Source organism: Nannobrachium achirus, assembly GCF_963921795.1.
Source record: "Nannobrachium achirus genome assembly, chromosome: 2".
In the NCBI taxonomy this organism is placed as follows: Eukaryota; Metazoa; Chordata; class Actinopteri; order Myctophiformes; family Myctophidae; genus Nannobrachium; species Nannobrachium achirus.
The window spans coordinates 43,093,938-43,119,830 of NC_137811.1; the positions used below are offsets into that span (position 1 = coordinate 43,093,938).

Genomic DNA, 25,893 nt, shown 5'->3' on the forward strand with positions numbered 1-25,893 from the left:
TCATGTGTCAGATGATGAGTGGAAGGTGATGGACAGTACAGAGTACTCCTGGGCACTGATTGGTCTGACTGCGACACAAAAACAATATGTCATCTGGCACACTTCCTCTAAAATAGCTGTCTATTTTATTGGAAAGAGAAAAAATCTTACTTTTGGGAATCCAGCCTCTAGCATCAGCAAATATCCAGGTATACTAATAAACATAATCTTAATAATCACAATAATAATGTTACCCAATACTCAAGCATCATAGTGAATTGATCAAATGTTATTTGAATTGACAGATTATTAATTACTGTTAAATGAACGTAGTGCTGTTAATAACCTGTTACATTTTTTTTCCCAACTCCGTTTTTCTGTCTCGACTCCTGAACAGACTTTAGGGGCTGTGTCGTGACTCAAGAAACCTTGGAAATCGGAGCTGAGAAAATGGGCTGGCCTGAATCAGTCCAATACTGCAAACGCAAGGGCCTTGAGCTGATGAGCATCGTCACCTCTGAGCTACAGCAACAGATCGGACCAAAGCTGATGGAGGCCAAGAGAGATGAGCAAAAGGAGGCATGGATCGGTCTCCGTCGAAGCTCCTTGACAGGCAATTGGTACTGGGTAAATCGTGAAACAGTGGGGAGCACTAGCTGGGCCAAGGGGGAGCCAGGCACGCCTCAAGATGGCCAATGTGCCATTATGAGTCTCGATTCCACCAAGGGCTTTGGCTGGAGTGACGAGGACTGCTGTAAGGCTGCCCATCCTATCTGCTACAGAAGCCCAGAATTTTTTCCTTTAACTTGATGATGATTACAGTAGTCTTGCGTTGCCAGACGAGCAGATATCTCTGCTTACCGATGGTAACATCTCAATTCAATGTAGACAAAGACCTACTGCTCATATCACCGTCCCTATATGAAAGGATATCCTAAAACTTGGTGTTGGTTCTGAAATGCAGGTTTTGTTTTAAACTTTCTAATATTCTCCTCCCAGCTTTAACATTTCACTCTCATCTTTAAATTCGAAATGCCTAATTGTAAATTGTAAATCTACCGTATTTGAGTAATATAAGTAATCAATGATATGTTTACATTACTGTTTGAACTTTATTTGTAACATGACTTAACATGATAATGAAGAACATAATCTTAATAATTGAAAAACCCTCCAAGTTATTTGTCCTCTTACAATATTTAATTGTTTAAAAGTTATGACATGAATAAAACAAAATCACTACTTCTATATAAGAAATCAAAACAATTTAGCAGAAAGTTTGCACCTTCCTGTAATGTAAACCATAATACTGTAGGCCTATCACCTGAATGGATCTTTACTCTCATTGATCATATGGGTTTCTGATGTTTTGTTTTAATCCTCATTTAAACTAAATAAAGTGTTGAAACAAACATTAGCCTTGTGTTTTGTGATAATGTTACTTTGGCCAATCAGTATCCTTTCATAAAAACAAACAAACAAATGAGTTGTATGAGGCACATCTGTAATTTGCATATGGCCAAAACTACTAGTGTCCGGGGATCTATTTGCATAAAATGTAAATCAAAATATAAATTCTCAGTATTCTACACATATTCAAATACTGTAATAGAGAGACAAGGAATCAAAGCAGAGGACAGTGGAATTGCAAGGATTCAATAAGCATGTGGCGATGCAGGAGTTTGGGGTCTAACTATCCAAAGTAATTAATGTAGGGTGTGGAAGAGAGGTGAAGAGAGTGCATGCAGGGTGAAATGTACTGTATATGGATGGAGGAAAGTGTGAAGAGTGATTTTTGACAGAAGCGTACCACCAAGAGTGAGAGGGAAGATGTATGACGTGCATGCTGTACAGCTTGGAAACTGTGGCACTGACGACAAGTCAGTACCTCAAATCCAGTAATATAGAATTCAAAGATTTAATTCCCCTGCTTATTAATCATGTCTGAAAATCCTTCCTGCAAGGTATAAATTCTTGCAATACAAAATCTCAAAAGCAGGCTTATTTATACAAGGTCATATTTGGATATCAATTTGACATAAATCATTAGGGATGAATAGTTTAGTTGTAAAGCCCACGTCATTTCCACCAACATTTGAATCCCAGCTGAGATCTCCCTCGCACCACCCACAACCCCACGCCCAGCAGAAGCAGTAGCTTGGCTCCCAGAGAGACAGACATCAGGAACAGGAGAGGAGCAGACGTCTCCCCGGAGGTCAGCTCCAGGGGGGTGGGGGGAAGCACGTACAGGGTGGCCTGCTCCTTGCCCAGAGGGTTGGAGGCGCTGCAGGTGTACTGCTGTCCAGGGACAACGTCTGGTAACTGGCTGACGGTGCGGTGCTGCGCAGCAGCCCCCTGTGCCCCCAGGGGGGCTACGATGGCAAGTCCCTCCAGCAACTCCTCCGGACCGAGCCACTGGACATCTGGTAGCGGGGAGCCTTCCACCCGGCACAGGGCTCTGTAGCCTGACTGCTCACTGCCCTCTACTGACAGGCCAAGGATCTTTGGGGGAGCTGAAAAAATGCAAACACTGCATGTAAATTTTAAAGAAATCCAAGTGATGAAGTAAATAGCAAGACCAGTGCCTATAGTACACACACACACTGGCCATGTTTGACAATATTCAATTATGCCATCCAAAAGATTTAGTTTAAGTACATAATGTCCTTATTAGATTTTCTTTTTGATTGGCAACGAAAAATGACTGATATGGTAAAAGTTGAGAAGTGTTCATACAGGATTTGTAATGCAAGTACATCAGAAGAAGCAGAATCATAAACAGAAGAATACGTGCTGACATAATAAAACAAAAAAGCAGAAATTAGATGTTAAAAAGGCAACAGGAGCTATTGACTGAAAATAATTATATATATATTAAAAACAACTCTACACTCCACTCTGAGTCTTGTGCCCATCTTATCCTCATAGCAGCCGTGGTCGTAGCCGGGCACCTCCACACGGCAGTAGTAGCGGCCGCTGTCCTGCAGGGAGGCGCTGTTGATGCGCAGCGAGAGGTCATGCTGACGCGGGTTCCCCTCCAGGCGGTAGCGCTGGTCCTGCTGGGGTCCAGATTCACAGGTCTGAGACACCAAGTGGCTGGTGCAGTGGAAGAGGATGGTGGAGCCCTGGCCGTGGCCCAGACGCCAGAGCACCTGCAGCGAGGAGTGGTGGGTGTGCTGCGGGTGGCTGAAGGAGCAGGGCAGCACCACCGGGTAGCCCTCGATGGCTCTCACCTCCAGGGGCGTCACAAGGGGGGGAAAGTGGGACTGAGTTACTAGGGCCCAAGGTGGAGGGGCCTTAAATATTTTATACTTTAGCTATTGAAAAATAGCATATAAACAAGCTCACAGCGCTGCGAGCTTGTATATCTGCTATTTTTTTAATGTTGTGAAAATGTGTGCAAATCATTGAATATGTGTATTTTTTAGGCAAACATTTGTAACTCATGTTTTGCTTCCGGGGGGGGTCCCTGGAACTAGATATTTTGAGATGGGGGTCCGTGGCCAAATCCATATCTTTTCGGGGGTCCTTGACCGTCCTTCACATGAAAAAGTTCTAGCACCACTGACATAGAAACATAGGTTTTTCAAAAAACCTTAGAAGGATTTAGAAGACCGGGTCAAAATAAGAATATTCAAAAATAGCAGATCTACAAGCTCGCAGCGCGGCACTCTGTGCAGCGCGCTGTGAGCTTGTATATCTGCTATTTTTCAATAGTTTAAGCACAAAATAATGCGTAATAATGCATTCCCATTCATGGGGGGCCCACAGTGAATCCTTGTACCCAGGGCCCAGAATTTGGTGCGACACCCTTGCTCACCTCAGCCTGCACCTTCATGGACCAGCCGTCATCAATGTGGCCCTGCCCTGGGGGTGGAAGAAGCCTGATTTATACTTTGTTGTAAAACTATTATAGCCAGAAGAGTGGAGACGATGTAGATCTGGGGCCCTATTTTCGTCCATGCTAAACCCCAAACCTCTAAACTTCTTTGCCTTTTTGAGCGGTGGTCACACCGTCTCCATAGCGTGGCCGTGTGTGTAGGTATGTATGTTTGTTTGTTTGTTTGTTTGTTTGTATGTATGTATGTGGGTGGGTCTGTATGTAGCCTCAAGCCTGTGTAGTACCTTTTATGACCACACATGTTAAGGGAGGGGCGCTGTTCTCAGGCCAGGCCAGGCCAGGCACACACACACGCGCACACACACACACACACACACAGGGGGAGGGGGGAGGGGGGGGGGGGGGTTGGTGGGTAAACCACCGCTCAGTTCACACGGGTGTGATTTTTTTTTTTACTATTTTGAAAAACATTTTTAAATAGTTCAAATAGCTGATCTACAAGATAGTAAAAATAGTAAAAAAAAAAAAAAAAAAAAGGCAAAGAAGTTTAGGGGTTTAGGGTTTAACATGGACGAAAATAGGTGTGCAACACCGTAATGATGGAGCATTACTTTGGGATAATGATAGGCCTGTTAATGCATAGAGTAGGCCCTTCAAACTAAAAGTGTAATCATTTGAAATGCTTCATTAGCTGTACCGTAGCTTGCAAAAAAAAACTCCTTTAAGAGGATGTGTCTATCGTTTAATCACTTAAGCACGACAATATAAGTATACACACCGGTGTAAAATGGTTAAGCCTGGCATGCTTTTTGGTCTGAATGTCAAATCAAATCAAATGAACAGTACAAAGAATCACTAATACATGTAAAGTGCACTTTTGACTGTTATGACCCCCAAAAAACCAGAGTTGTGAGCATGTTATTAACCAGTAGCTATTCATCCAGCACTTATCAAGAGCGAGAGATTCATTTGACATAACCCTATGAACTGTATGTATAATGTTAAACGTATCCATAAAGTCAGTGTATAAAGACACAATATAGCCAATACAGCTTAAGCTCACCTTCTATTGAAGATAATAGCAGGCTCAGAACGCAGCAGATCAGTTGAACATCCATTGTGAGAGTGGTACCTTTACAGAACAAGGTTGAAGAAATTAGATGTATGAGTGTGTGTGTGTATGTGTGTGTTTGTCATTAGTGTGACTCACCATCATCCCAGACAGTGTCATATGGTTCATTCTTTCCAATCTATTTAGAACATACAAATACCGTATGTCACTTAAAAAGAAAATTTTATATTTCTACCCAACACTGAATGAAAGACACTATTATTGTGGGTATTTTACGTTACACTATTGTTGTTGTGGGTGTTAGATTAAACTACATGCAGTGTATCTTGCTGTCTTTCTGTCATTTATTTATCTAAAAAAAACAAGAGTGTAACAACAATCTACTCTCTTTTGTATTAATTTACTGTATCCAGTAGGACATTTATCAATAACACATTAATATTATGCAGGTATTGTATGACATATCTTTAGGACCATTACCAGTTATGTATTCGACACTATATGTAGCTATATGACATATTTGGTAGGGGTGTTGCATAATTGCATCCTGTTGTACCGTCATGCCGCAGAATTATGAGAGTTACATTTATTATGAGAAGAATGATTGATATGCATTTCAATCACTCTATAGATCCTTTGGCTAAACAATTGGCCCAATTTGTTAATTATGATCCACAATACCAGCATGTATGTTCATGGCCAGACAAATCAACATGTCTATAGTATATGCTAGTGGTTCCCAAAACGTTTAGCCTGTGACCCAAAAGAGAAATTAGGCATCTCAAAAGACTTTCCATCTTTTTAAATATATATTTTATTTTGTGTAGAAAAAGAAATTGAGATTTGTACTCGAGTCGTGATTGAAAATGGGTCTGCAACCCACAAATGGGTCCCGGCCCCGTATTTGGGAACCAGTGCTATAGGCAGCCTAGTTCTATAAGGGAGGCTGTAGAGCTGGAGCACAGGCATACAGCCCGGGCAGTGTCATGACCATCAGGGAGTTTCACAACCCAGACCAAAATAATCATTACGCTCCAGAGGGGCAGAGCTTAGTGCAGGGGTGTCCAAAGTCCGGCCCGGGGGCCAAATGCGGCCCGAGGACACATTTTGTGTGGCCCTTGGCTTCATTCCTAAATTGTATTATAAACAGCCCACCAGCACCGTAGAATAAGAATATTTTCCCAGAGTATAATTTGTCAGGATTGTTTCCTGTTGTCTCATTGTGAAGAGGACGAAGAAAGGCTATTTTATTGTATTGTTTTACCTTGCACGTCTGGTTACATTTGGTAATTTGGTAAGACTGAGTTATTTGAGACTGAGTGTTTTGTTCAGAGCAGACACCTGACAAAAGACGATTTATATTGAATATTGATGATGATAGTTAAATAAAATCCTTTAAAATCGATACATTTATGTGACTTCCGTCCAACCGAAAGAACATTATTTGGGGAGATAGTCGGCCCTTGGGTGTTTTAATATTTTCTAATGTGGCCCCCTTTGAAAAGAGTTTGGACACCCCTGGCTTAGTGCAATGTTAAAAACGGAAGACCAATAACAAACAAGGTCAGTTCCCTATCAAGCTCCTTTAAAGTATGACGAAAGTGTTCCTGATAACGTTTTGATTCTGATTACTTGAAACCAAGCCAGGCGTGTCGAAAGAAGCCGGCTTGATGTCCCGTGAGGTGCGCCCAATGCGAGGTCATGAACATCAAAATTCATGAACAAAGCATCAAATTGACAGTATCACCATTTGGGGATGCATAATGAGGGGCCTCTCTGAACAATGCTGAGCCAAAAGTGATTTCTCTTAGACTTAGACCCATAGGGGATGCCACAAATGCTACACATGTCTCTCTTTGTGGCAGAAAAAAAATATTTGTTTTCACCAAATTGGGTACAAATGATCTTTTGAGACATGTCAAAATGAGCATCAAACAAGCTTTTGATATTCCATGATGTTTGCCTGTAATTGTCTTAAGCTATAGTGGGCTGGCCTATTTTTTACAAAAACTGAAAAACTAAAACACCATATGATCACCATCCAATAAACCCCCAAATTTGAGGGGTCTCTACAGAGTGCAACTCCAAAAGCTCTGTTACTTCTGCGCATTGGGTTGCCCCATATGGCCTACAATGGAGGTGTGCTGTTTTTTAGTTGGAGTTCTAAATGTTCAGACTTACATTCTAATAAACCATTGGTCTATTCCAAATCAGGATGATCAATGACTCGCCCGCAAACGATTATTGCTACATTTCCGATATCCTTCCTTTCTGTTTTGTTTTAAGAGGAAATACTTGAAATAGCCACCTTCGTGGTTTCATGTGTTTCACAACTGTTTCCGAGCACACAACAGTTTCTTATCGTTTCTTATAGGACACGGTACAGAATTAGACCTTGGTCCCTTGGTTTCTACTCATACGCTGTTAAATTGAAGAAGAAAATGCACACCAAGTCCTATTTTCTTATTATCTCAATTATAAATATTAGAGGTAAGTTTATAATTATTATTATTATTATTATTGGAATATTTTACCAGGTTTGTTATGAATATCTTATCTAACATAGCTCCAAAATGTTAATTAAAACAGTGAAACTCGCATATGATTAATATAGCACAAAACAAATTGTGTTCTAAAAAAATAGATAAATGAACACTTTTGCATATGGAATTTGCTTCAATATTTTCACAGAATAATTAACTTCAAATATATATTTTTCCAGAAACAGATACAAGCTGGTGTTTTTTGTGTATAACTCAAAATATATAACAATCACATCATTTTCAATTACATACTGTACTTGAAAATCTGGTCTTTTGTCAAGTGACAAGGTCATAAAACGGATTAAAATATGGAAGACGGTGTCCTACCAGGGTTCATGGCCATGCCGGCTTGTGGTGGACATTTCTGTCAAAATTATATTTTTGCCATGGACATACAAATATTACCAGAAACAGAGCTAGCCCTAAATGTATACTACTAGTGCTGTGGTCCTCAAAGTGGGTTGACTTGAAGGACCTTCAGGGTTGCTTGAAGGTGGTGCAAATGGACCATTATAGGTCTGTAACTCTGAGCGTGTACAAATGGAATCAAATGGGCCCTAAGGACCCATTTGATTCCATTCGTATACACTCAGAGTTATGGGGGTCCTGTACTGGGAGACTCCTGACGTTCTGCAATTCTGGCTTTATGATCAAAATAAGAACATTATCCACAGGTTTCCAGTGTCCCATGCATAGAGTTAATGAGCCCTTCTATGTACTGCGTGTGACTCGATCCTTGCCTCCTAGGTTAAGTAGATCGCCCCCGGCTACCCCCAACTCCCCATTTGCCTATCCCCTGCTAATCTAACTCCGTAGGAATGGCAGTGGGTATGAATGGCATGTTTAGGAATGGAGAACTGCCCCCGTGTACGGACATATTGATGACCCCTGTATCCTACCTCTATCCTTTCAGGATCACAGGCCACAGAGTGGACCATGGCAGTCACGCCTGTGGTTCACGGCAGCAGGGGGAGTAAAGCGGTCCTGCCCTGTTCCTTCGCCCACCCCAAACAAGATCGCTACTCAGGGATGATCACAGCTAAGTGGTTCAAAAACAGCGATCTGATTCCGTTCTTTCAATGTAAAGTGCAAAACAACACGCAGGGAGGAGTTACAGACTGTGTGTCTGGGACCACTGACCTGCATTATTCACTGGACGGAGACCCCAGACGAGGACAGATCCCCTTACTGATCAACCAGCTGGAGCTGATGGACAATGGGACATACATCTGCCGTGTAGAGCTGGAACAGAGGGGAGACAGTTATCAAAAGAAAACACAGATCTATGTCACAGGTGAGATTTGTATTGTTGGGGCATTCATTTCTACCAGCTACCTACCCTGTCACTGTGTGCACAAATATCCACCCCACACCATTATTCATTGAATTCTAAGCCATAAAAGGGAAGATAAAAATGATGTTGTTGAAAGATGATTCTGTAATATTAGAAGTGGATAATAATGTTTTTTTTTTTTTTTTTTTTTTCAGCAAACGTTCAAATCCTGAGTCTCTCCCAGAAAGAAACAACAACCCCCGGCCCAGATGGTGCCACAGAGCACCACCTTGAGTGCTATGCTGAGGGAAATCCTCCACCAAACATCACGTGGTTCTCTTCTTCCAAGGGGGCAGCTGCAGTACATCACAATGTCCAGCCTAAACAACATGGACCCTATAAGCTGAGTAGCTCCGTCCCCTACCTGGTGGGCGACGTGTACACCTGCAGGGCACAGAACCAGCTGGGGAGTGTGGAGGGAGTGTGGAGAGACAGTTCCCTGCTGGCAGCAGCGCGCTGAGAGTAAGCCTCGCTGTGTGTGGGAGTTTTCTCATGCTGCTGCTGCTTTTCGGCTTGGCGATTTTCTACCTGAGAAAAATAGGTACGTAGGCGGCTGCAAATACTGTTTTGCTTGGCATGATAATGTAAACATGGGAGTACTGACGTTAATGAAATCATACATTCTCATTGTTTAAAACTGAGGATTTTACTGGGTAACTTTCAGGGAACTACCGTATTAACCTAAAGGTTAACTTAAAGATGACGAATGTCAGTGACAGAAAGGTCACAAGTCACAAGAAAGTCTACAATAAAAACACTGGAGGAGAGAATTAACAGGGGAAAGTTGTCATCTATCTCAATATCAGACACAAATGTATGGTCTGATGTCATGCTAATTGAAAAACCATTGTCTCTACTTTTTGTCTCCTAAAAGGTTTAAAACCTTCCAATTGCAGGTGAGATTTCTGAATATTATGTCAGTTGTCAGTTTCAAACACTTTTCAAACACTTCATAGTTATGTTCTTTCCTCAGCTGTCAAAGGCGAACTGAGTCCAACACTGAACATGACACAGGTTTGTTGATGTTTATGTTGTCTTACAAAGAAAGGGCATATTCATTTAGTGTTATACAAAGTGCTAAAAAGTGATTAAAGAGGAACATACTGTACATTTGACTGAACATAATAAATACATTTGACATTTGATAAAGTGAAATAGTTTACTTCTCCAAATGGTCACTGAGTGTGGTTGTAAATGCCCCAAAATGAAGGCTGTTAATTTGCACTTAACTTAATTGTGCATACATGTTTTAATGACCATGTATAGCCTACTTTCATTACATTTTATATTTCATATTTAACAGCCCGGTCGAATAAGTCTCCTATTTATGATAATGTTATATGATTCAACGTTATTATTGTGTAAGCTATAGAGTACTGAATATATGACAAATTGTTTTGTTTACATCTTTCATGCTATTTAGAAATAACTTTTTTGTTATCTGTAATTACTTTCCTACTATAACACAAAATCCTGCCAGCGAACAGCCACCAGTTGAGAAGCTCTGGCATTCAAAGAGATGACGCTACAGAGCTGGTTTATTCAACCATCAACCTGCCCTCCTCTTCTCTATGTGAGTCATTTTACTCTATAGGATAGGAAAAACTAGTGTTATTATTACTCCTATTCAGGCATGTGCACACATAGACATCAAAAAGTGCCCTCTCCGGACCATGCATGCAGCATTTACTATGATGAAAGAAATGTAAATGCCACCCCTCCCCCCCTTTCCTTTCCATGCCATACCCGAAGGAAGCATTCAAGAGAATTGCCCTGTCCAAACTCTCCTGAACTTGAATGTAGCATCTTATGTTGAACGAATTGCCCGCTCTGTGTAGAAATCCATGCCGTACGCCACATCTCCAGTATTAACTTAATTATGCTTAGTTCAGTGTGGTATCAAGCTCTGAAAATAGCCATCCTCCAAGCTCACAATGCGTCGGCGTCACAGCACGGCGCGTTGTGAGCTTGGAGGTCTGCTATTTTCGATATTTTCACCAAAAGGCCCTTTTAGAAATGTCAGCCCCTGCCTCTGCACGTCCCTGCTCCTATTGTGATATGTAAATATGAAAACACTCGAAAGCACTTTTGAGACAAATGAGAGCAGATCTGTAGATTTTACAATGCAAACAGTGCAAGCTCCCAAATGCCTTCTAATTCCAATTTCCAAAACATACATAGATTTATTGTACGATCATAAAACCATCTCACTGTATTTTATTATATGTTTTTAGCTCCCCAGACAGGGTTTCTATTCTCAACACAAGGCGGTGATGAGTCATGTGAGTCAATATGGTTTGATCCATCTATATCCATGGCATATTAAAGTTCAGTGTAATAGCACTGCAACAATCTTTTTTATGCACAGTAGAATATCTATTTAGAATATTTCATATTTGGTATTATTAATGACTTTCACTCTTTTGTCTTTTCAGGTGTCATCTATTCCTCTCTGAACATTCCACAATAACCCAATATTAACAAACAAACTTTAATCTACTATTTAAGACTTCATTTACTGACATGTATGTATTGTTTGTTCATAAGACTTTTGACAGCATATTGACGCTGATCCCTCTCTTAACCTGGACGCTCATATGCCTTTATGTATAGCCTACTGGCTGATGTTGTAATGACTTGAATTATATTGTGCCTCTGCAGAATGAATAAAATGCTTGATTTGGAGATTGATAAGGAGAACAGGAAGAATGTCTTTCTGTTCAATCTGATGGAGTCTATATAAAAATGCTCTTACATAGCCTACTTTTTTAATTTAATCAATGTAACTAAATTATTATGGTGTATAATTTGTATTTTGTGCTGGCTCTATAGTGTTAGGATCAGTGGGCTATATCTCAGATCAAAAGTGTGGGACTGGAGGCTAGACAAGTGTGGCTAGTTCTCTGAACATGTTAGTGTAGTTTTACAACATTAAGTTAAGGTGGTGGCATAACTCTATAGTCTATACTGTATCAATAAGCTTAAAAGTTTATCAATTTTGGCATGCAGTAGGCAGTAGCAGAGAATACCTTGTGGTTTCACATGCCAACGTTGCAGTAATGTTAGGCTGCCAGGCGGGGGCGTTGTTTGCCTATCATGGTGCAGGTGCAGCACGATGTCGACGTGCTTTCAGCATCCTCCTCGCGTCCTCCGGAACAATGAGCCGCTTTTGGTTCTATTTTCTTTTTCTTTTCTTAGCTGTTAAAAGTCCGAGTTTGATCCTCTTCGTCTGTTTCGCTGTTTACGTGTATATCCATTACAGAACGCGCTGAGGCAATGCGGAAAGGATGAGGAGGATTTGATAGAACAATTCATGGACGGACGGACGGACGGGATCACAACGGTAGCCTAGGCTACAATTAGCTGTAGTCCATTACTCCATAGCTTTAGATGGAGTTTAAGGAGAAACTCCTTCTAACGCTATATGGACAGAAGAGCTGGGCTACTCATGCAATGTGTGCTGTTTTATCACGACGATGATGGACTGTGTTTGTTCCTCTTTATCACCGCCATGACAGTGATAACAGCACGTAATGATTAAAGCATTTCTTTTTAAAATAAAAGCATGCACCTCAAATCAACCATATAGCCTATGCTACAGGTGCGCAGCGCACAAAGAATTTCTGGGCACCTCATTGTTGTAGCCTATATGGGAATTAATCTGAACAAACACATCATTATCAGACATAAATGTACCCTTCAATATCTTGTTCATCCCCGAAATGACCGGCCATCACAGGTTTTGCAGCAATTTGTAGCAATTACAGACTTGTTTGGGCCTTAAATGTTATAGAACACATATTAGATAGGCTAGCTGGCTCCTCATTTAACCTAAATGCATACTAATAATGGGGATCCTTAATCAAATCAAATCAAAATAGCCTACTTATTTATAGGCTTCCATCCACTATACTGACTGTCAAAGTGTCAACTAGCCTAATTATGAGGAATACAGTCAATACATCAAAGTAGGAGGGGAAAAAATCACATTAGAAATGTGACGCATAACCTTTTAGTCTACAGAGTGTTATAATAGTGTGAATATATTTATTTACAGCTCAATGTCTGTCACTCTCAGTCATAACTCATAATTTAATATATTAGCCTTTCACACCGCGAGTCCCTCCGGCCTATGGCCACCGTCCGTGCAGGCTATGGGACACCACCTTGCACAGCGCGAGCGCATCAACACATTTTCGGCGGGAATGAAGCGGGTCGCTGTTAGCTGCTTGATATAAACCTATCTATCTATATGAAATATGACAGACTAGCCTATATTACAACAATTTGAACTGTAATTACAATAATTACAACAACACCCTTCGAGGTAAGTTGCTTGCTACTGTGCTACACACAACATATTAGTAGGCCTACAGTGAGTAGACCTATGCCTATATGAAGGAATAATGAAGCAAACTAATGAACTGAGGTTTGTTTCAGGGGTGGCGTTCTAAACACAACGTTTAGGTAGGCTATCTATCACTATCAGGTAGGCTACATTTACCCAAGTAGGCCAGGCCTACTGTACTTGTTTTGAGGTATTTTGGAGTATTTCCAATTTCCAGTACTTTTACCTCTATTTCGGAGGCAAATATTGTACTTTTATTAGGATTATTTCACAACTTCAGTCACTATAGTTATTTTTTAGATTATTATTACAACACATACATTAACCACTTCAACCATATAGGCATTGTGAGCTTGTAGACATGTTTAGACATTTTATAGGCCTATTTGAAAACTTGTGAAGTGGGACATTTTTCTTAATGAGTAGGCTATAGGCTACTTTCTACTTTTGGTATAGCTATAGCTACTTTATGTACATTTTGACCAATAATTTTGCACTTTTTAGTATACCTTTCCCACCACTGCTTCTTATAGCTATCTTCTCATCTCACCAGGAAGCTGCAGCCAGATTCAGAGAAGCAGAACAAGGAACCATGGATGTTCAGGAGCAGAATCATCAGAGACCAGGGACCAGCTTTGGCCCCACCGGCCTGCACGGACCTACCAGCCTGCACGGACCTACCGGCCTGCACGGACCTACCGGCCAGCACGCACCTACCGGCCTGCACGGACCAGATGAAGAGGACGAAGAGTCACCACCAGATGTGAGTGAGCCCCCCGCCCCTGTGGGCTTAAACAGTCTGATATTCGTTGTACTGTATGTCGGATGCCCTGCTGAAAACAGCTGATATACATGCTTGTAGATCTTCTGTTTATCCACCTCTTTCCGCGGGAATTTACTGGAGAATTTTTTGCACCACACTTCCGGTTAACAGCAGACATACAAGCTCACGTTGTGTCGCAGATGCAGCCGTTGTGAGCTTGTAGATCACACTCGGCTGCGGCGCCGGAAGCTCTGTGCAACTTCTGCGCAATGCACAATGGGATGTTGGAAAGTTGTGGATATGGACTGTTGTTTATGAATAGGCAATATAGCCTATATGGATAACTGACAGTCTACAACAGTGGTTTTAAACCAGTGGTCCGGGGACCACCAGTGGTCCTTGGGGGGGTTCCAGGTCCGTTCCCATTATTGTTAAACATCTGGATTGCTTAATTTACTGCATTGAGAAGTATACACAATTAGAGGATGTAGAAAATGTGTTATTTTGGTCAACGTTTGCCTGTTTAGTTACCTCTATAGTATCTCTACAATACATTATGGAATTGTGGACAAAATCGTACAACAAAATAATCTACGTTTTGGTTCTGAGAGGCTTAATCTCATCAAATGGTGGTCCTTGGCTCAAATGTCGAATAAATAATGTACCTTGATTTGAAAAAGGTTGACAAACACTTCTATGGTACCGGTATATTGTATCATTAGATTTCATTCATGAACTTATGGTGTGTGTGTGTCTCTTCTCCATAGGTGTTGCTGAGTGTTCTGGCACAGCATGACCAGGTGGGCCTGTGCTTTTATGACAGCAGAGACTCTTCCTTGCATTACATGGCAGATACTCCTGACAACCATGAGCTCCAACTGCTGGCTAGAGGTGTACTACAACGACACTGATCAGTTTAAATGTTCAGAACATGTACTATTTAATTGACTGTTTACCTTTTTTTAATCTTCTGTCATATTTCTCTATGGCCTCGTCCTGTCATCTTAGTTCTCCAAGAAATTAGTCCTAACGTGATCATTACCAGCGCAAAGCAGGAACGCAGGATGGTTCGCTTCATGCAGAGACTCGGTGGGGCAATAAATATGCACAAAATATACTGGCATTATTTTTTTGACAGATATCTCTGATGCTCTGATAGAGTGTGAACTAGCAAACTAGCATTAACAGTGAACAACGTTTCTATAGTCTAAATCACATGAACTTCAAAGTTATTCATTCATGATATTACGGTAACCATTCTGTCACTTAATTGATTTCCATCCAAGCAACCATTTTCTCTGTGCTCTCGTTATCACAGCTGCCAATCCGGAATACAAACCAGAGGTGGTGACTTATCCATACGTTGACTTTGGTAAAAGAAAAAGAATGATGCAACCTGCATACTGTTGGTTTTAGTTTTTCATGACAAAATAATTGCTTGATTGCATCTCCTCGCATGATGTTTCTCACGGTGTAGGCCTGGAGGTCAGTAAGCAGAGGCTACTGTCTGCCCACCTGCCTTTCCTTCCGCCCTCCATCACCGAAAGAGAGAAGCTGTCCTACCTTTCCTCCTGCATCTCATTCAACTCTCCCCTTATGGTAAGCACAATAAAATGAACCCTAAAGGGTCATTCCCACCGGGCACGATAACGATAAATATAAAGATAAAACATAAAGATAAAACATAAAGATAAAATCTTTTTTTTTTGGGGGGGGGGGGGGGGCTTTTATGCCTTTATTGATAGGACAGTAGACCGACAGGAAATGGGGAGAGAGATGGGGAGTGGCAGCAAAGGTTGTCGGGATCGGGACTCGAACCCGCAACACGCTGTCAGGCATCAGAGCCTATGTGGTATGCGCCTGGACCGCTAGGTGAGCGGGCGCCCCTAAGAATATCGTTTTTAAACTTGTTCTCAACTGAAGTGGATGGTTAGTGTCCTGTTGTCGGCAGCAGAACAACATGGCCGGCAGTTGTTGTTAACACATTGGGTGCCCACGTGGTGTCTACAAGTCAATCTCTTTGATCGTTACGAGTGCCCAACGACGCGTTTGACGCGTTTTACAGTAAACTATACTGTACTGTATCTACTGCACTTGGCTACCGCGGTGATGAAACAAACTCCATTTCCCAACATGCAGCGCGCAATTACGTCACCCGGACGCGCCGTCGGCCGCGTTGACTTCCTGTCTAGCGGCTGCACAAAAGTGGTGTTTTCTCCGGATTCTCTTCCTTTTTTCATTTTTTTCTCAAAACGGCAGCCTCTTCTACATGCCGTAACACAAACAATGTGGCTCAGAATTGATAAAAAACGGTCCTGACTGAAAGAGAAGATTTTCGCGAAATAAACAGGACATACTCCGATTACATTTACTCGGATTACTTTTCTCGCCAGTACTCTCGCCGGTAGGTAAAATGACGCGTTGCCATGGGCACCAGCAAACACACACACGTCATACATCCGGGCACCCGATGTGTTAATTAACGTTATATATTATCTTTATTTTGCCCGGTGGGAATTACACGTTATACTGCCAGTGGCTGGGAAGTTAGTTCATACTGCTAGCCACTATGGCAGGTAACCAGCTGTACGCTCAAAGGTAAAAGGGTAAAGTCATCTAACTGGCTATTTCAACCAACCTCTGTGACTGCTCACTGGTTGGATTTCTTGCTTTTGCGACACACATCACTTCTGCAGCTGATCAACTGTGTGTGTGTGTGTGTGTGTGTGTGTGTGTGTGTGCGTGCGTGCGTGCGTGTGCGTGTGCGTGTGTGTGTGTGTGTGTGTGTGTGTGTGTGTGTGTGTGTGTGTGTGTGCGCGCGTGTGCGTGTGTGTGCGCTTGTGTGTGCGTATACGTGTGCGTGTTAGTTACGGTCAGTGGGTGCCCTGTTGAAATGTCTGGACAGAAGGAGAGTGGGAGTGGAGCTGGAGGACAGCAGTGTAGGAGTTCCTATTTTACAGGTCCACACCTTCACACTGTAAGAAACTCACGGCGGGCAAACAGTACCAGAGAGACCTGTACTATGACCTGTGTTTATTCTCTGAAATGGTGATGTTGTGTTGTGTTCAATCTTCCTCATAGAAAAGATGTGGTGTATGTGGACCGGGACACATACAGGTGAGAGCCCCACCCCCCTTGTCTCCCCTACCATGTACATATACTATTTTTATAACTGTGATGATATTTGAATGTTTTTTTTTTTTGCTATTTGTTAAGTCCATGAGTTGAATACCAAGGACCTAGGACCAAGGACGTAAAAAAGACCGTAAAATGATTTATTTGGGATGCTCCTTTTAGGCAGGGTGTTTAACTGTACTTGTACTGTACTACATTCTTTTAATGTATTGACTATACTTGTTCTGTTCTCCACTTTTGTCTAATAAAATACTCAATCAATCAGCCAATCAATCAATCAATCAATCAATCAATCAATCAATCAAAAAGAGTGTTCTAAGATGTACACCAGTGGTTCTCAAACTTTTACATTTCAAGGTCCTCTCTTAACTCTTGACAGTATACAATGGGTCCATTTGGTTCCATTTGTACAGAGTTTGTCAGAGTTACAGACTTGTATGGGTCAATTTAGACCCCCATAAAGGAACATAGAGAGTCCCTGGAATCCACTTTGAGAACCACTTATGTACACAACAACACACACACATACTGTACACACACACACATAGAGAAAGGAGGGGAGAGATCGAGATCACCATGTTACTGTATATGTGTTCCAGTGTACTGCAGATCTTTAAGGCGGAACTTCACCCATCAGTGTACAAGCTGCAGTCTGGCGAGAAGGAGGGACTCAGTCTCTTTGGTAAGTGACATCAGTGTTTCAGTCCTCCCTAGCCCGGCGGTAGAGCGGCCGGATGGGAACCGTGAGTTTCCCAGTTTGATCCCGGGCTTACCCAGAGTGAATGTCGAAGTGTCCTTGAGCAATACTCTGAACTCCTAATTGCTCATGTGCAGTGTGGTGCCTTGCATGGTTTCCTGTGTGTGTGTGTGTGTGTGTGTGTGTGTGTGTGTGTGTGTGTGTGTGTGTGTGTGTGTGTGTGTGTGTGTGTGTGTGTGTCTGGGTGAATGCAATGCACAATCTATCTACGAGTGCTTTGGATAAAAAACAATATATACATTTACCATTTACCATTTTGTGTATTGCAGGGATACTAAACCGCTGCAGGTCCAAGTTTGGCTCCAGAATGCTACGGTGAGAATTGCCCGAGACACAGAAATAACCACAACTTGGAAGTACTGTAAATGAAATGCACTATTGGCTATCAAATTAGAAACAGATGATACACTGACGCACTTGTGGCCCGTTGTGAGTGTGAGTGATGGGCCTTTTCTCTCACAGCCAGTGGTTCCTGAGGCCGACACGTGACCTGGCGGTTTTGAACAGGAGGCAGGAAGTGATCCGTTTCTTCACGACGCCACACAACTCTGACGCGCTCAGCACTCTGCAGTCCACACTACGCAACATCAGGAACATCCCAGTAAACTCTGACCCCGTGACCTCTGATTCCTGCACGTCTCTGTACTCTGCATCACCTAAATCAGTGGTTTTCAACCAGTGGTCTGGGGACCACCGGTGGTCCTTGAAGGGATTCCAGGTGGTCACCTGGAGAGTTGGTAACCAAGAGAGTTGGTAACTCTTGAGAGCTTAAAATGAAACCAGATGGACCTGTACAGGTTAATTTGGTTGATTTTTACGCTCTCAAGAGTTTGATTATTGTTAAACATCTGCATTACTTAATTTACAAGAAATCTACACAATTAGATAATGTAGAGGAATTGTTATTTTGATCAACCTTTGCTGGTCATCTCTCCTAACACATCAATACAGCATGGAATCGTGTAAAAATCGTATCCAACGATAACAAAATATTCAAAATGTGGGGTCTTGAGAGGCTACATCTCATCAAATGGTGGTGCGCGACTCAAATGCCAAATATAGGGGTTGAAAACCACTGACCTAAAGTTTGTGTCCTGCTGCTTGTTTGTGTTTGTGTTTGTGTTTGTATTGTGATTCCACATCTGTACTCTTTGTGTGGTAGACCTTGCTGCACAGGATGTCTCTCTCTCACACCAAAGTCACCGACTGGCAGAGTCTCTACAAGGTAACGTCTATTTCAGTGTCTCTCAACCTGTGGGTTGTGATCCCCAGGGGGGTCCCCAAATTATTTTTGGGGGTCCCCAGATGATTAACTTAATGTGCAACATTTATTTCTCACTCAACAGTAAACAAACCAACATAAAGTTTAAGTGTATAGAGGGTATCTGCACATTTCTAAAGTGACAATTTAAGAACTTTTTAATACCTCTAAAATGACAAATGGAACATTGGCCAAATTGTAAAATATTAGAGGCAGAAATTGTGAAAAATAGCAGATCTACATGCTCACAACGCCTCGCAACGACATATAATAATATTGCAAAGTATTTGTGTGTCAGACGGTGTATAGTGCGGTGTGCATCAGAGACACGGTGCGCCTCTTGCCCCAGTCCATCCAGCTCTTCCGTGAAATCAGTGAGGGGTTCTCTGATGACCTGCAATACATCACCTCCGTCATCAACAGGGTGGTGAGTTGTTCTCTGCCTCTATATCTCTGTTGTCTTTGTTGTGGCATGACTACACATATACTGTGTTCAGAAGTGGTTCTCAAACCTTTTCATGTCAAGGACCCCCAAATTGACACTTATTAGCCCGCAGACCATTTGGTCCATTTGGTTCCAAACTATCATTTAGCTGGGGACCTCCTAGAACCCCCTCAAGGACACATGGGGGTCCCAGACCCCACTTTGAGAGCCATCGCTGTACAGTACGTACAGTATGTGATTTGATTACACGCATGCACTCCTGTGAAATTGAATTCTCTCTCATCTTCAAATTCATTCGTTTTTTTTCCTGCATTTTTCGAGTGTCAGTTTGTAGCCTGGATCCCGAGGCTACAGTTTGTTTGAACGTGTTTTTGTGTAGGTGGACTTTGAGGGCAGTGCGACAGAGAACCGCTTCACAATTAAACCAAACGTGGACCCTGCAATCGACGAGAGTGAGTGTACTGTTTAATTTCCGAGCTTTCTGCAAACATTAATCATGTTTTCTGTTAAAAAATGCTGTTTTATGACAGCACACTTGTTAGACATAGAATAAAAGGTTTTCTCTGCACATCCTCCATAGAGAAGAGGAAGATGATGGGGTTGTCGGACTTCCTGACAGATGTGGCGATGAGAGAGCTGGAACACCTGGACGCTCGCATCCCGTCTTGCTGTGCGATCTACATCCCTCTGGTCTGATACAGTCATGTCTACCTACAACACTGTACTGTACAGCAGTGGTTCTCAAACTTTTCAGGCTGTGACCCCCAAAATAATCATATTTTATTTAACTGGGGACCCCCCCACCCTGACGAGCTCTAAGAGTTGAGGAATTACATTTTGCATAACACGGTTCTATTGTGAAAATAGCAGTTCTACATGCTCACAACGCCTCGCACCGCGAGGCGCTGTGAGCATGTAGATCTGCTATTTTCAAAATGTTTGCCTCCAATATTTGACAATTTGGCCAATGTTTAACATTTTAGAGGCATTAAAAAGTACTTAAATTGTCACTTTAGAAATGTACATATAGGCTACCCTCTCACTTAAACTTTATGTTGGTTTGTTTACTGTTGAGTGAGAAAACAATGTTGCAAAGTAAGTTAATCATCCAGGGACCCCCCAAATTAATTTGGGGACCCCCCCTGGGGTCACAGTTTGAGAACCACTGCTGTACAGTATTTGATTTATGCAATACATAATAACTGATTCATGATTTCCAAAAGTTATGTGAAGATAACATAGTTTCTCTAGGATGCCCCACACTTGTGTCCACACCCACACGAGAGAAGCAGATGAGTGATTATGCAAAATCATGCGTCAACATTAAGTGCAAGCACAACGTTTGTTCTACAGATAGGCTTCCTGCTGTCTGTCCCCCGGCTGCCCAGCATGGTGGACAAAGAGGATTTTGAGATACCGGGCCTTGACTTCATGGTGTGTATTTCTATTAGGGCATTCACCGAATATTCGAATAGCAAAGTCACTATTCGACCCCCCACCCTGACAAGCACTTGGAATTGTAGGTATTACGTTTATAATGTTCGCCTCTTGCTTACTTAATATTTGACAGTTTGGCCAGTCCTGTCGAATATTCGACTATTCGAATACTTTGAGATTGAATAATTCGAATACTAAAAATCACTATTCGTGAATGCCCTAATTTCTATGTGATTGACTTTTCACCCAAATACATGCATGCATGTCCTCTCACACACCAGACAAAATTGCTCCAATCTTGTCTGTTTTTTTCTTTTTTTTAGTTTTTGTCAGATGAACGTCTGCACTACCGTAGCCAAAGAACCAGAGAACTGGATGATCTGCTGGGTGACCTGCACTGTGACATCAGAGGTGCTTTTTGTGTTCCCCTTGTCTTATCCAACATTTACTTAAATGCATTGTCTTTTATCACCTGGATACCTGTGGGATTTAGATACCTGGCTATGTTAGATTCTTAGCTCTCTTTCCTGCTGAAGTTTGTCTTCCTTCCTCTCAGACATGGAGACAGCTGTTATGACACAGCTTCAAACCATAACACTGGAGAGGAGCTCTGCTCTGTACAAGGTAGGTGAAGACGACACAGAAATTCCCAGGAGTGTCCTCCGGTCCACATGTCGAAGGCAAGGCAGTGAACCCCACTTTGCCTCCAATGAGTCGGTCGGTGTTAGCTTGCCACCATTGGTGTGAGAATTGAATGTCGGAAGTGAGGATGCTGGCGTCGATTGTTCGCCGTTTCACCTCAGAATGTATGACTGAATCAACCATTCTAAAGTGCTTTCAGTACATAGAAAAGTGCTATTAATGATAATGCAATTCATCATTCATAGCAAGTTTAGCAACTTTCATGTCAAAGATGGAAGAGGAAGTCATCAATCCACAGAAGTCATCAATCCACAGTGGCATATAGACCCCTTATCAGACAACGTCACACTGATAAGAACCAGTTCTGGAGATCTGTTGGGAAATGATTACATGAAACAGTCAACTGTGCATTCAGTCTTAATGTAAACAAATAATTGGTCTATAGGACACGTTTGTTCAATGCCATTGATTTAAACGGTATCCGTAGCATAATGCTGTCAGGTTCCCCCAGCAACACAAGTGTCAGTGAACACAGAAGTATGGCACGTTAAGTTTGAACTATCTGTATGTTGTACAGTATATCCTACTGTGTGTATTCTATAGGTTCTGGAGCTGAGTGCTGAGCTGGACTGCCTGATGGCTTTGAGCAGCGCCTCCCAGGAGTACGGTTACACCTCCCCCAAGTTAGCCAGCCACAGCCGCATAACACTCATACAGGCCAGGTACCCACTCATGCATATCGTCAGGGGAGAAACCTCGTATCTCCAAGTTTCAAATGTGTACGTTCTTTTGTAAAGCAAAGCCCTGCTTCATCATACAAGACTGTCACACAAAACTAGTGAAAATAGCAGATCTTCTACAAGCACACAAGGCGTTTTGTGCTTGTAGAATGCTTGTAGATCTACTATTTTCACTAGTTTAAATCGTTTTTAAAAATAACAACAAAAGGAAGGTTTTGGACATACAATGTTTCCACCTGACAACGACGATATACAGTACACACATACAATAATCATCCACAGACACATGTGCACATACACACAGGCTTTGTAGGAATTAAATTGAGAGCCAGATACGATTTTAATTCCCTCTGTCTTGCAGACACCCACTGTTCGAGCTTTGCTCGCCTGTGTTTGTGGCCAACTCCTTCCAGAGTTCTGAGTCACAGGGCCGGCTTAAGATCATCACCGGACCCAACTCATCTGGCAAGAGCATCTACCTTAAACAGGTATGACAGTCAGTCATACACATCTGTCACTGACCATTTTAGTCCACTGTTTCCCAAACACTGGGTCGGGACCCATTTGTGGGTTGCGGACACATCTTTATGGGTCCCTTTACCCCTACGTTTTGTTTTTAATTATTATTATTTCAAAACATTTCAAAAAACATTCCCAAAGAAGCGAAATCTTTCATGAATTAAAAACAAATTCAATGTTTTTTTTCAGTAAGACATAAATTAGAAAACGTAATGTTTAAGAAGTAGCCTATATAGTTAAAATAGGCGATCTACAAGCACACAACGACGCACAAAGCGACACCGTTTGAGCTTGTAGACCTGCTGTTTTCACTAGTTCGGGCCCCGGGCAAACGTCTAATCTCTGAAAAGTTTGGGAACCACTGATTAGTTAACAACAGTGTAGCGCCTGAATCTCATTAGCCGATCACAACGTCAAACTCCTTCAACCCCCTCCCCTGACTGACTGACTTACTTTATTGCTAGGTGGGTCTGGTGGTGTTCATGGCTCTGATTGGCTCAGACGTCCCGGCGAAGGAGGCGGAGATTGGTCTGGTGGATGGAATCTTCACGCGCATGCAGAGCAGAGAGTCAGTGTCTCTGGGCCTCAGCACCTTCATGATAGACCTCAACCAGGTACAGTACCTAGTTGGTGCACGCCTACGCACAACACATTATGCAGTGCACTAACTGGTGTGTTTGTGGGTGAGCCTACGTGTACATTTTACTGATATTCCAACACTACTGTATCCTGGTTCACTCCCACTACCCTCCTGTTCAGGCATTGCAACTGCGAGCGTGCCGCCTACCCACAGTCTTGCACACTCTCACATGCACGCACGCACGCGCAAACACACACACACACACACACACACACACACACACACACACACACACACACACACACACACACACACACACACACACACACACAAAGAAAGATAGATAGATAGAGAAAGACATAATAAATGTGCATAATATACATAAGTATCTGTAAAAACAAATGGTAAATCTGAATATGTCTGTTCTCCAGATGGCCCACGCTCTGAACAACAGTAGCGGCAATTCACTGGTTCTCATTGATGAGTTCGGCAAAGGAACCAACACTGTAAGCACACTTTGTTCCCTCACATACAGTACGGATACTTCAGCTATTCAAAAATAGCAGATCTACAAGCTCATTGCGCTGCACTTGGTGCCGTGCCATGAGCTTGTAGATCTGCTATTTTAGAAAAATCATGATAATTTGTGCAAATCTTTGAATATATATATTTTCAAATCTTTCTTTGTCAGGGTGCCTGGAACAAAATATATTGAGATGGGGATCGGCAGCCAAATACACATAATTCTGGGGGTCCTTGATTTTTGTTTTTGATATAGAAACATAGTTTTTTCAGAAAACTGTATGGGGTTAAATCTTTATTTATTCTTTATTTGCGTCACACAGTTAACTATATTAATATTCTAATGCTCTATAGGTGGATGGCCTGTCCCTGCTGGCGGCGTCGATCTCTCATTGGCTCAAAAGAGTTCCCGGGGAAGTTCCTCACGTCCTATTGGCCACCAACTTCCACAGTCTGCTCCAGATGGGCCTCCTCCCCTCCTCGGAGCAGCTCTCCCTGCTGGTAGGTACTGGTACTGACACACATTGGTATAATGTTGACAGTTACAGTGACATAGAACAGACCTGAACCCATCAAACATCTGTGGGAGAGCATAACATGGATCATTTATACTTGGTGCAAAAACAATGTCATGTAGAGTAGACATTTGCTGATACCGAATGACCAGTCAAACAGTTCCTAGTGTTCTCTCCATTTTATGCTGTTTTAAAGTTTCTGTTTTGTATGTTAATTAAGTCGTTTTTCTATATTTGTATGTGTGTGTGTGTGTGTGTGTGTGTGTGTGTGTGTGTGTGTGTGTGTGTGTGTGTGTGTGTGTGTGTGTGTGTGTGTGTGTGTGTGTGTGTGTGTTTTAGACTCTTGAGACTGCCGTGGACAATGATGAGTTGGTGTTTCTGTACCAGCTGAAAGAAGGGATTTGCCGCTCCAGTTATGCTGCCAACATCGCTACACTGGCGGGCCTGCCAGCCAGCCTGGTACAGAGAGGAGTGGAGGTACAAACACACTTACACAGAAGAAAATGAATATGTGAATACGCTGTATGTGTAGGCGGAGTGGGCCTTACTGTTTGTGTGGGTGTGTGTTTGGCAAAGGTATCCGAATTGTACAGAACAGGGAAGACCATCAAACGCGTCGACAGAAAATCGGACGATCAGGCCACCCGGTGAGTTTCTATATCCACTCAAACCACAACGCGCAATTACAATACAAAGACAAAAGCATGACCGTGGGCTGTGTAGTGCCATGTTGTGTGTAATGTATATATCATCACTGTCGGGCAGACACCTTGTATCTCCAAGTTTCAAATGTGTACGTTTTTTCGTAAAGTAAAACCCTGCTTAAGACCATCGCACAAAACTAGTGAAAGTAGCCAATCTACAAGCACACAATGCCTCGCGGTGCGAGGCGTTGTGTGCTTGTAGATCAGCTATTTTCACTATTTTACCTCATACAAGGTTTCCACCTGACAACAATGATATGTACTTGTGCCAGCAGGTGTGCATCCGTGGTGGATAAGTTCCTACACATGGACCTGGAGGACAAGGACATTGATCTGCAGCGCTTCATGAAAGAAGTGATACTGCCCTCTGGTGGAGACATACTGTAATACTGTCCTGGCCCTTGCTCTCAGTACAAGTTGGTTATCACAGACAGAGCTTCCCAGTTGGTTTCATACTGGGAGCAACTCACAGGTTTGACTATGGAGTTTTAGGTCCCCAACCACATTCACCATTCTATTTTGCTCTTACGTTCTACTTGTGATGTGGGGTTTCCCTGTCAAACAGTTTACTTTAATATAACCACATTAATAATCCAATTACTTGTTGTCTTTTTGGATTAAATAATTCTGGGGTACTGGTACGTGGTAATACCAATTGCTTTTGTTGCTGCAGAAAACATGAATCAACTTCCCAGCTTATGTATTTTCTTCATTTTCATTAAAATACTGTACACTTGTACAAATGTTCAATAAATTA

The 25,893-nt window shown here is 42.2% G+C and overlaps 2 protein-coding genes across 2 annotated transcripts in view; one reads left to right on the forward strand and one right to left on the reverse strand.

Annotated features, from left to right (window-relative positions):
• LOC308298554 (sialic acid-binding Ig-like lectin 15) overlaps nt 1–25,893 on the reverse strand; it is a gene marked incomplete at both ends in the record, with an annotated part of 432,712 nt that continues 406,819 nt past the window's right edge. Inside the window, 4 exons of the mRNA XM_080742190.1 lie at nt 1–68; nt 2,073–2,492; nt 2,870–3,212; nt 3,800–3,841. Of these exons, the coding sequence (XP_080598316.1) occupies nt 1–68; nt 2,073–2,492; nt 2,870–3,212; nt 3,800–3,841 (873 nt within the window). The remainder of the gene's footprint in view (nt 69–2,072; nt 2,493–2,869; nt 3,213–3,799; nt 3,842–25,893) is intronic.
• Nucleotides 13,709–25,523, forward strand: msh5 (mutS homolog 5; the record flags this gene model as incomplete). The annotated part of the gene is made up of 25 exons (XM_080753410.1): nt 13,709–13,879; nt 14,647–14,770; nt 14,888–14,968; nt 15,198–15,251; nt 15,357–15,478; nt 16,747–16,856; nt 16,961–16,996; nt 17,614–17,696; nt 18,041–18,086; nt 18,234–18,372; nt 18,934–18,996; nt 19,331–19,459; nt 19,857–19,929; nt 20,058–20,167; nt 20,831–20,911; nt 21,238–21,325; nt 21,471–21,538; nt 22,160–22,278; nt 22,658–22,784; nt 23,280–23,429; nt 23,827–23,901; nt 24,272–24,418; nt 24,772–24,909; nt 25,009–25,079; nt 25,409–25,523. 25 exons carry the CDS (start codon nt 13,709–13,711, stop codon nt 25,521–25,523), a joined length of 2,520 nt encoding a protein of 839 aa, XP_080609536.1.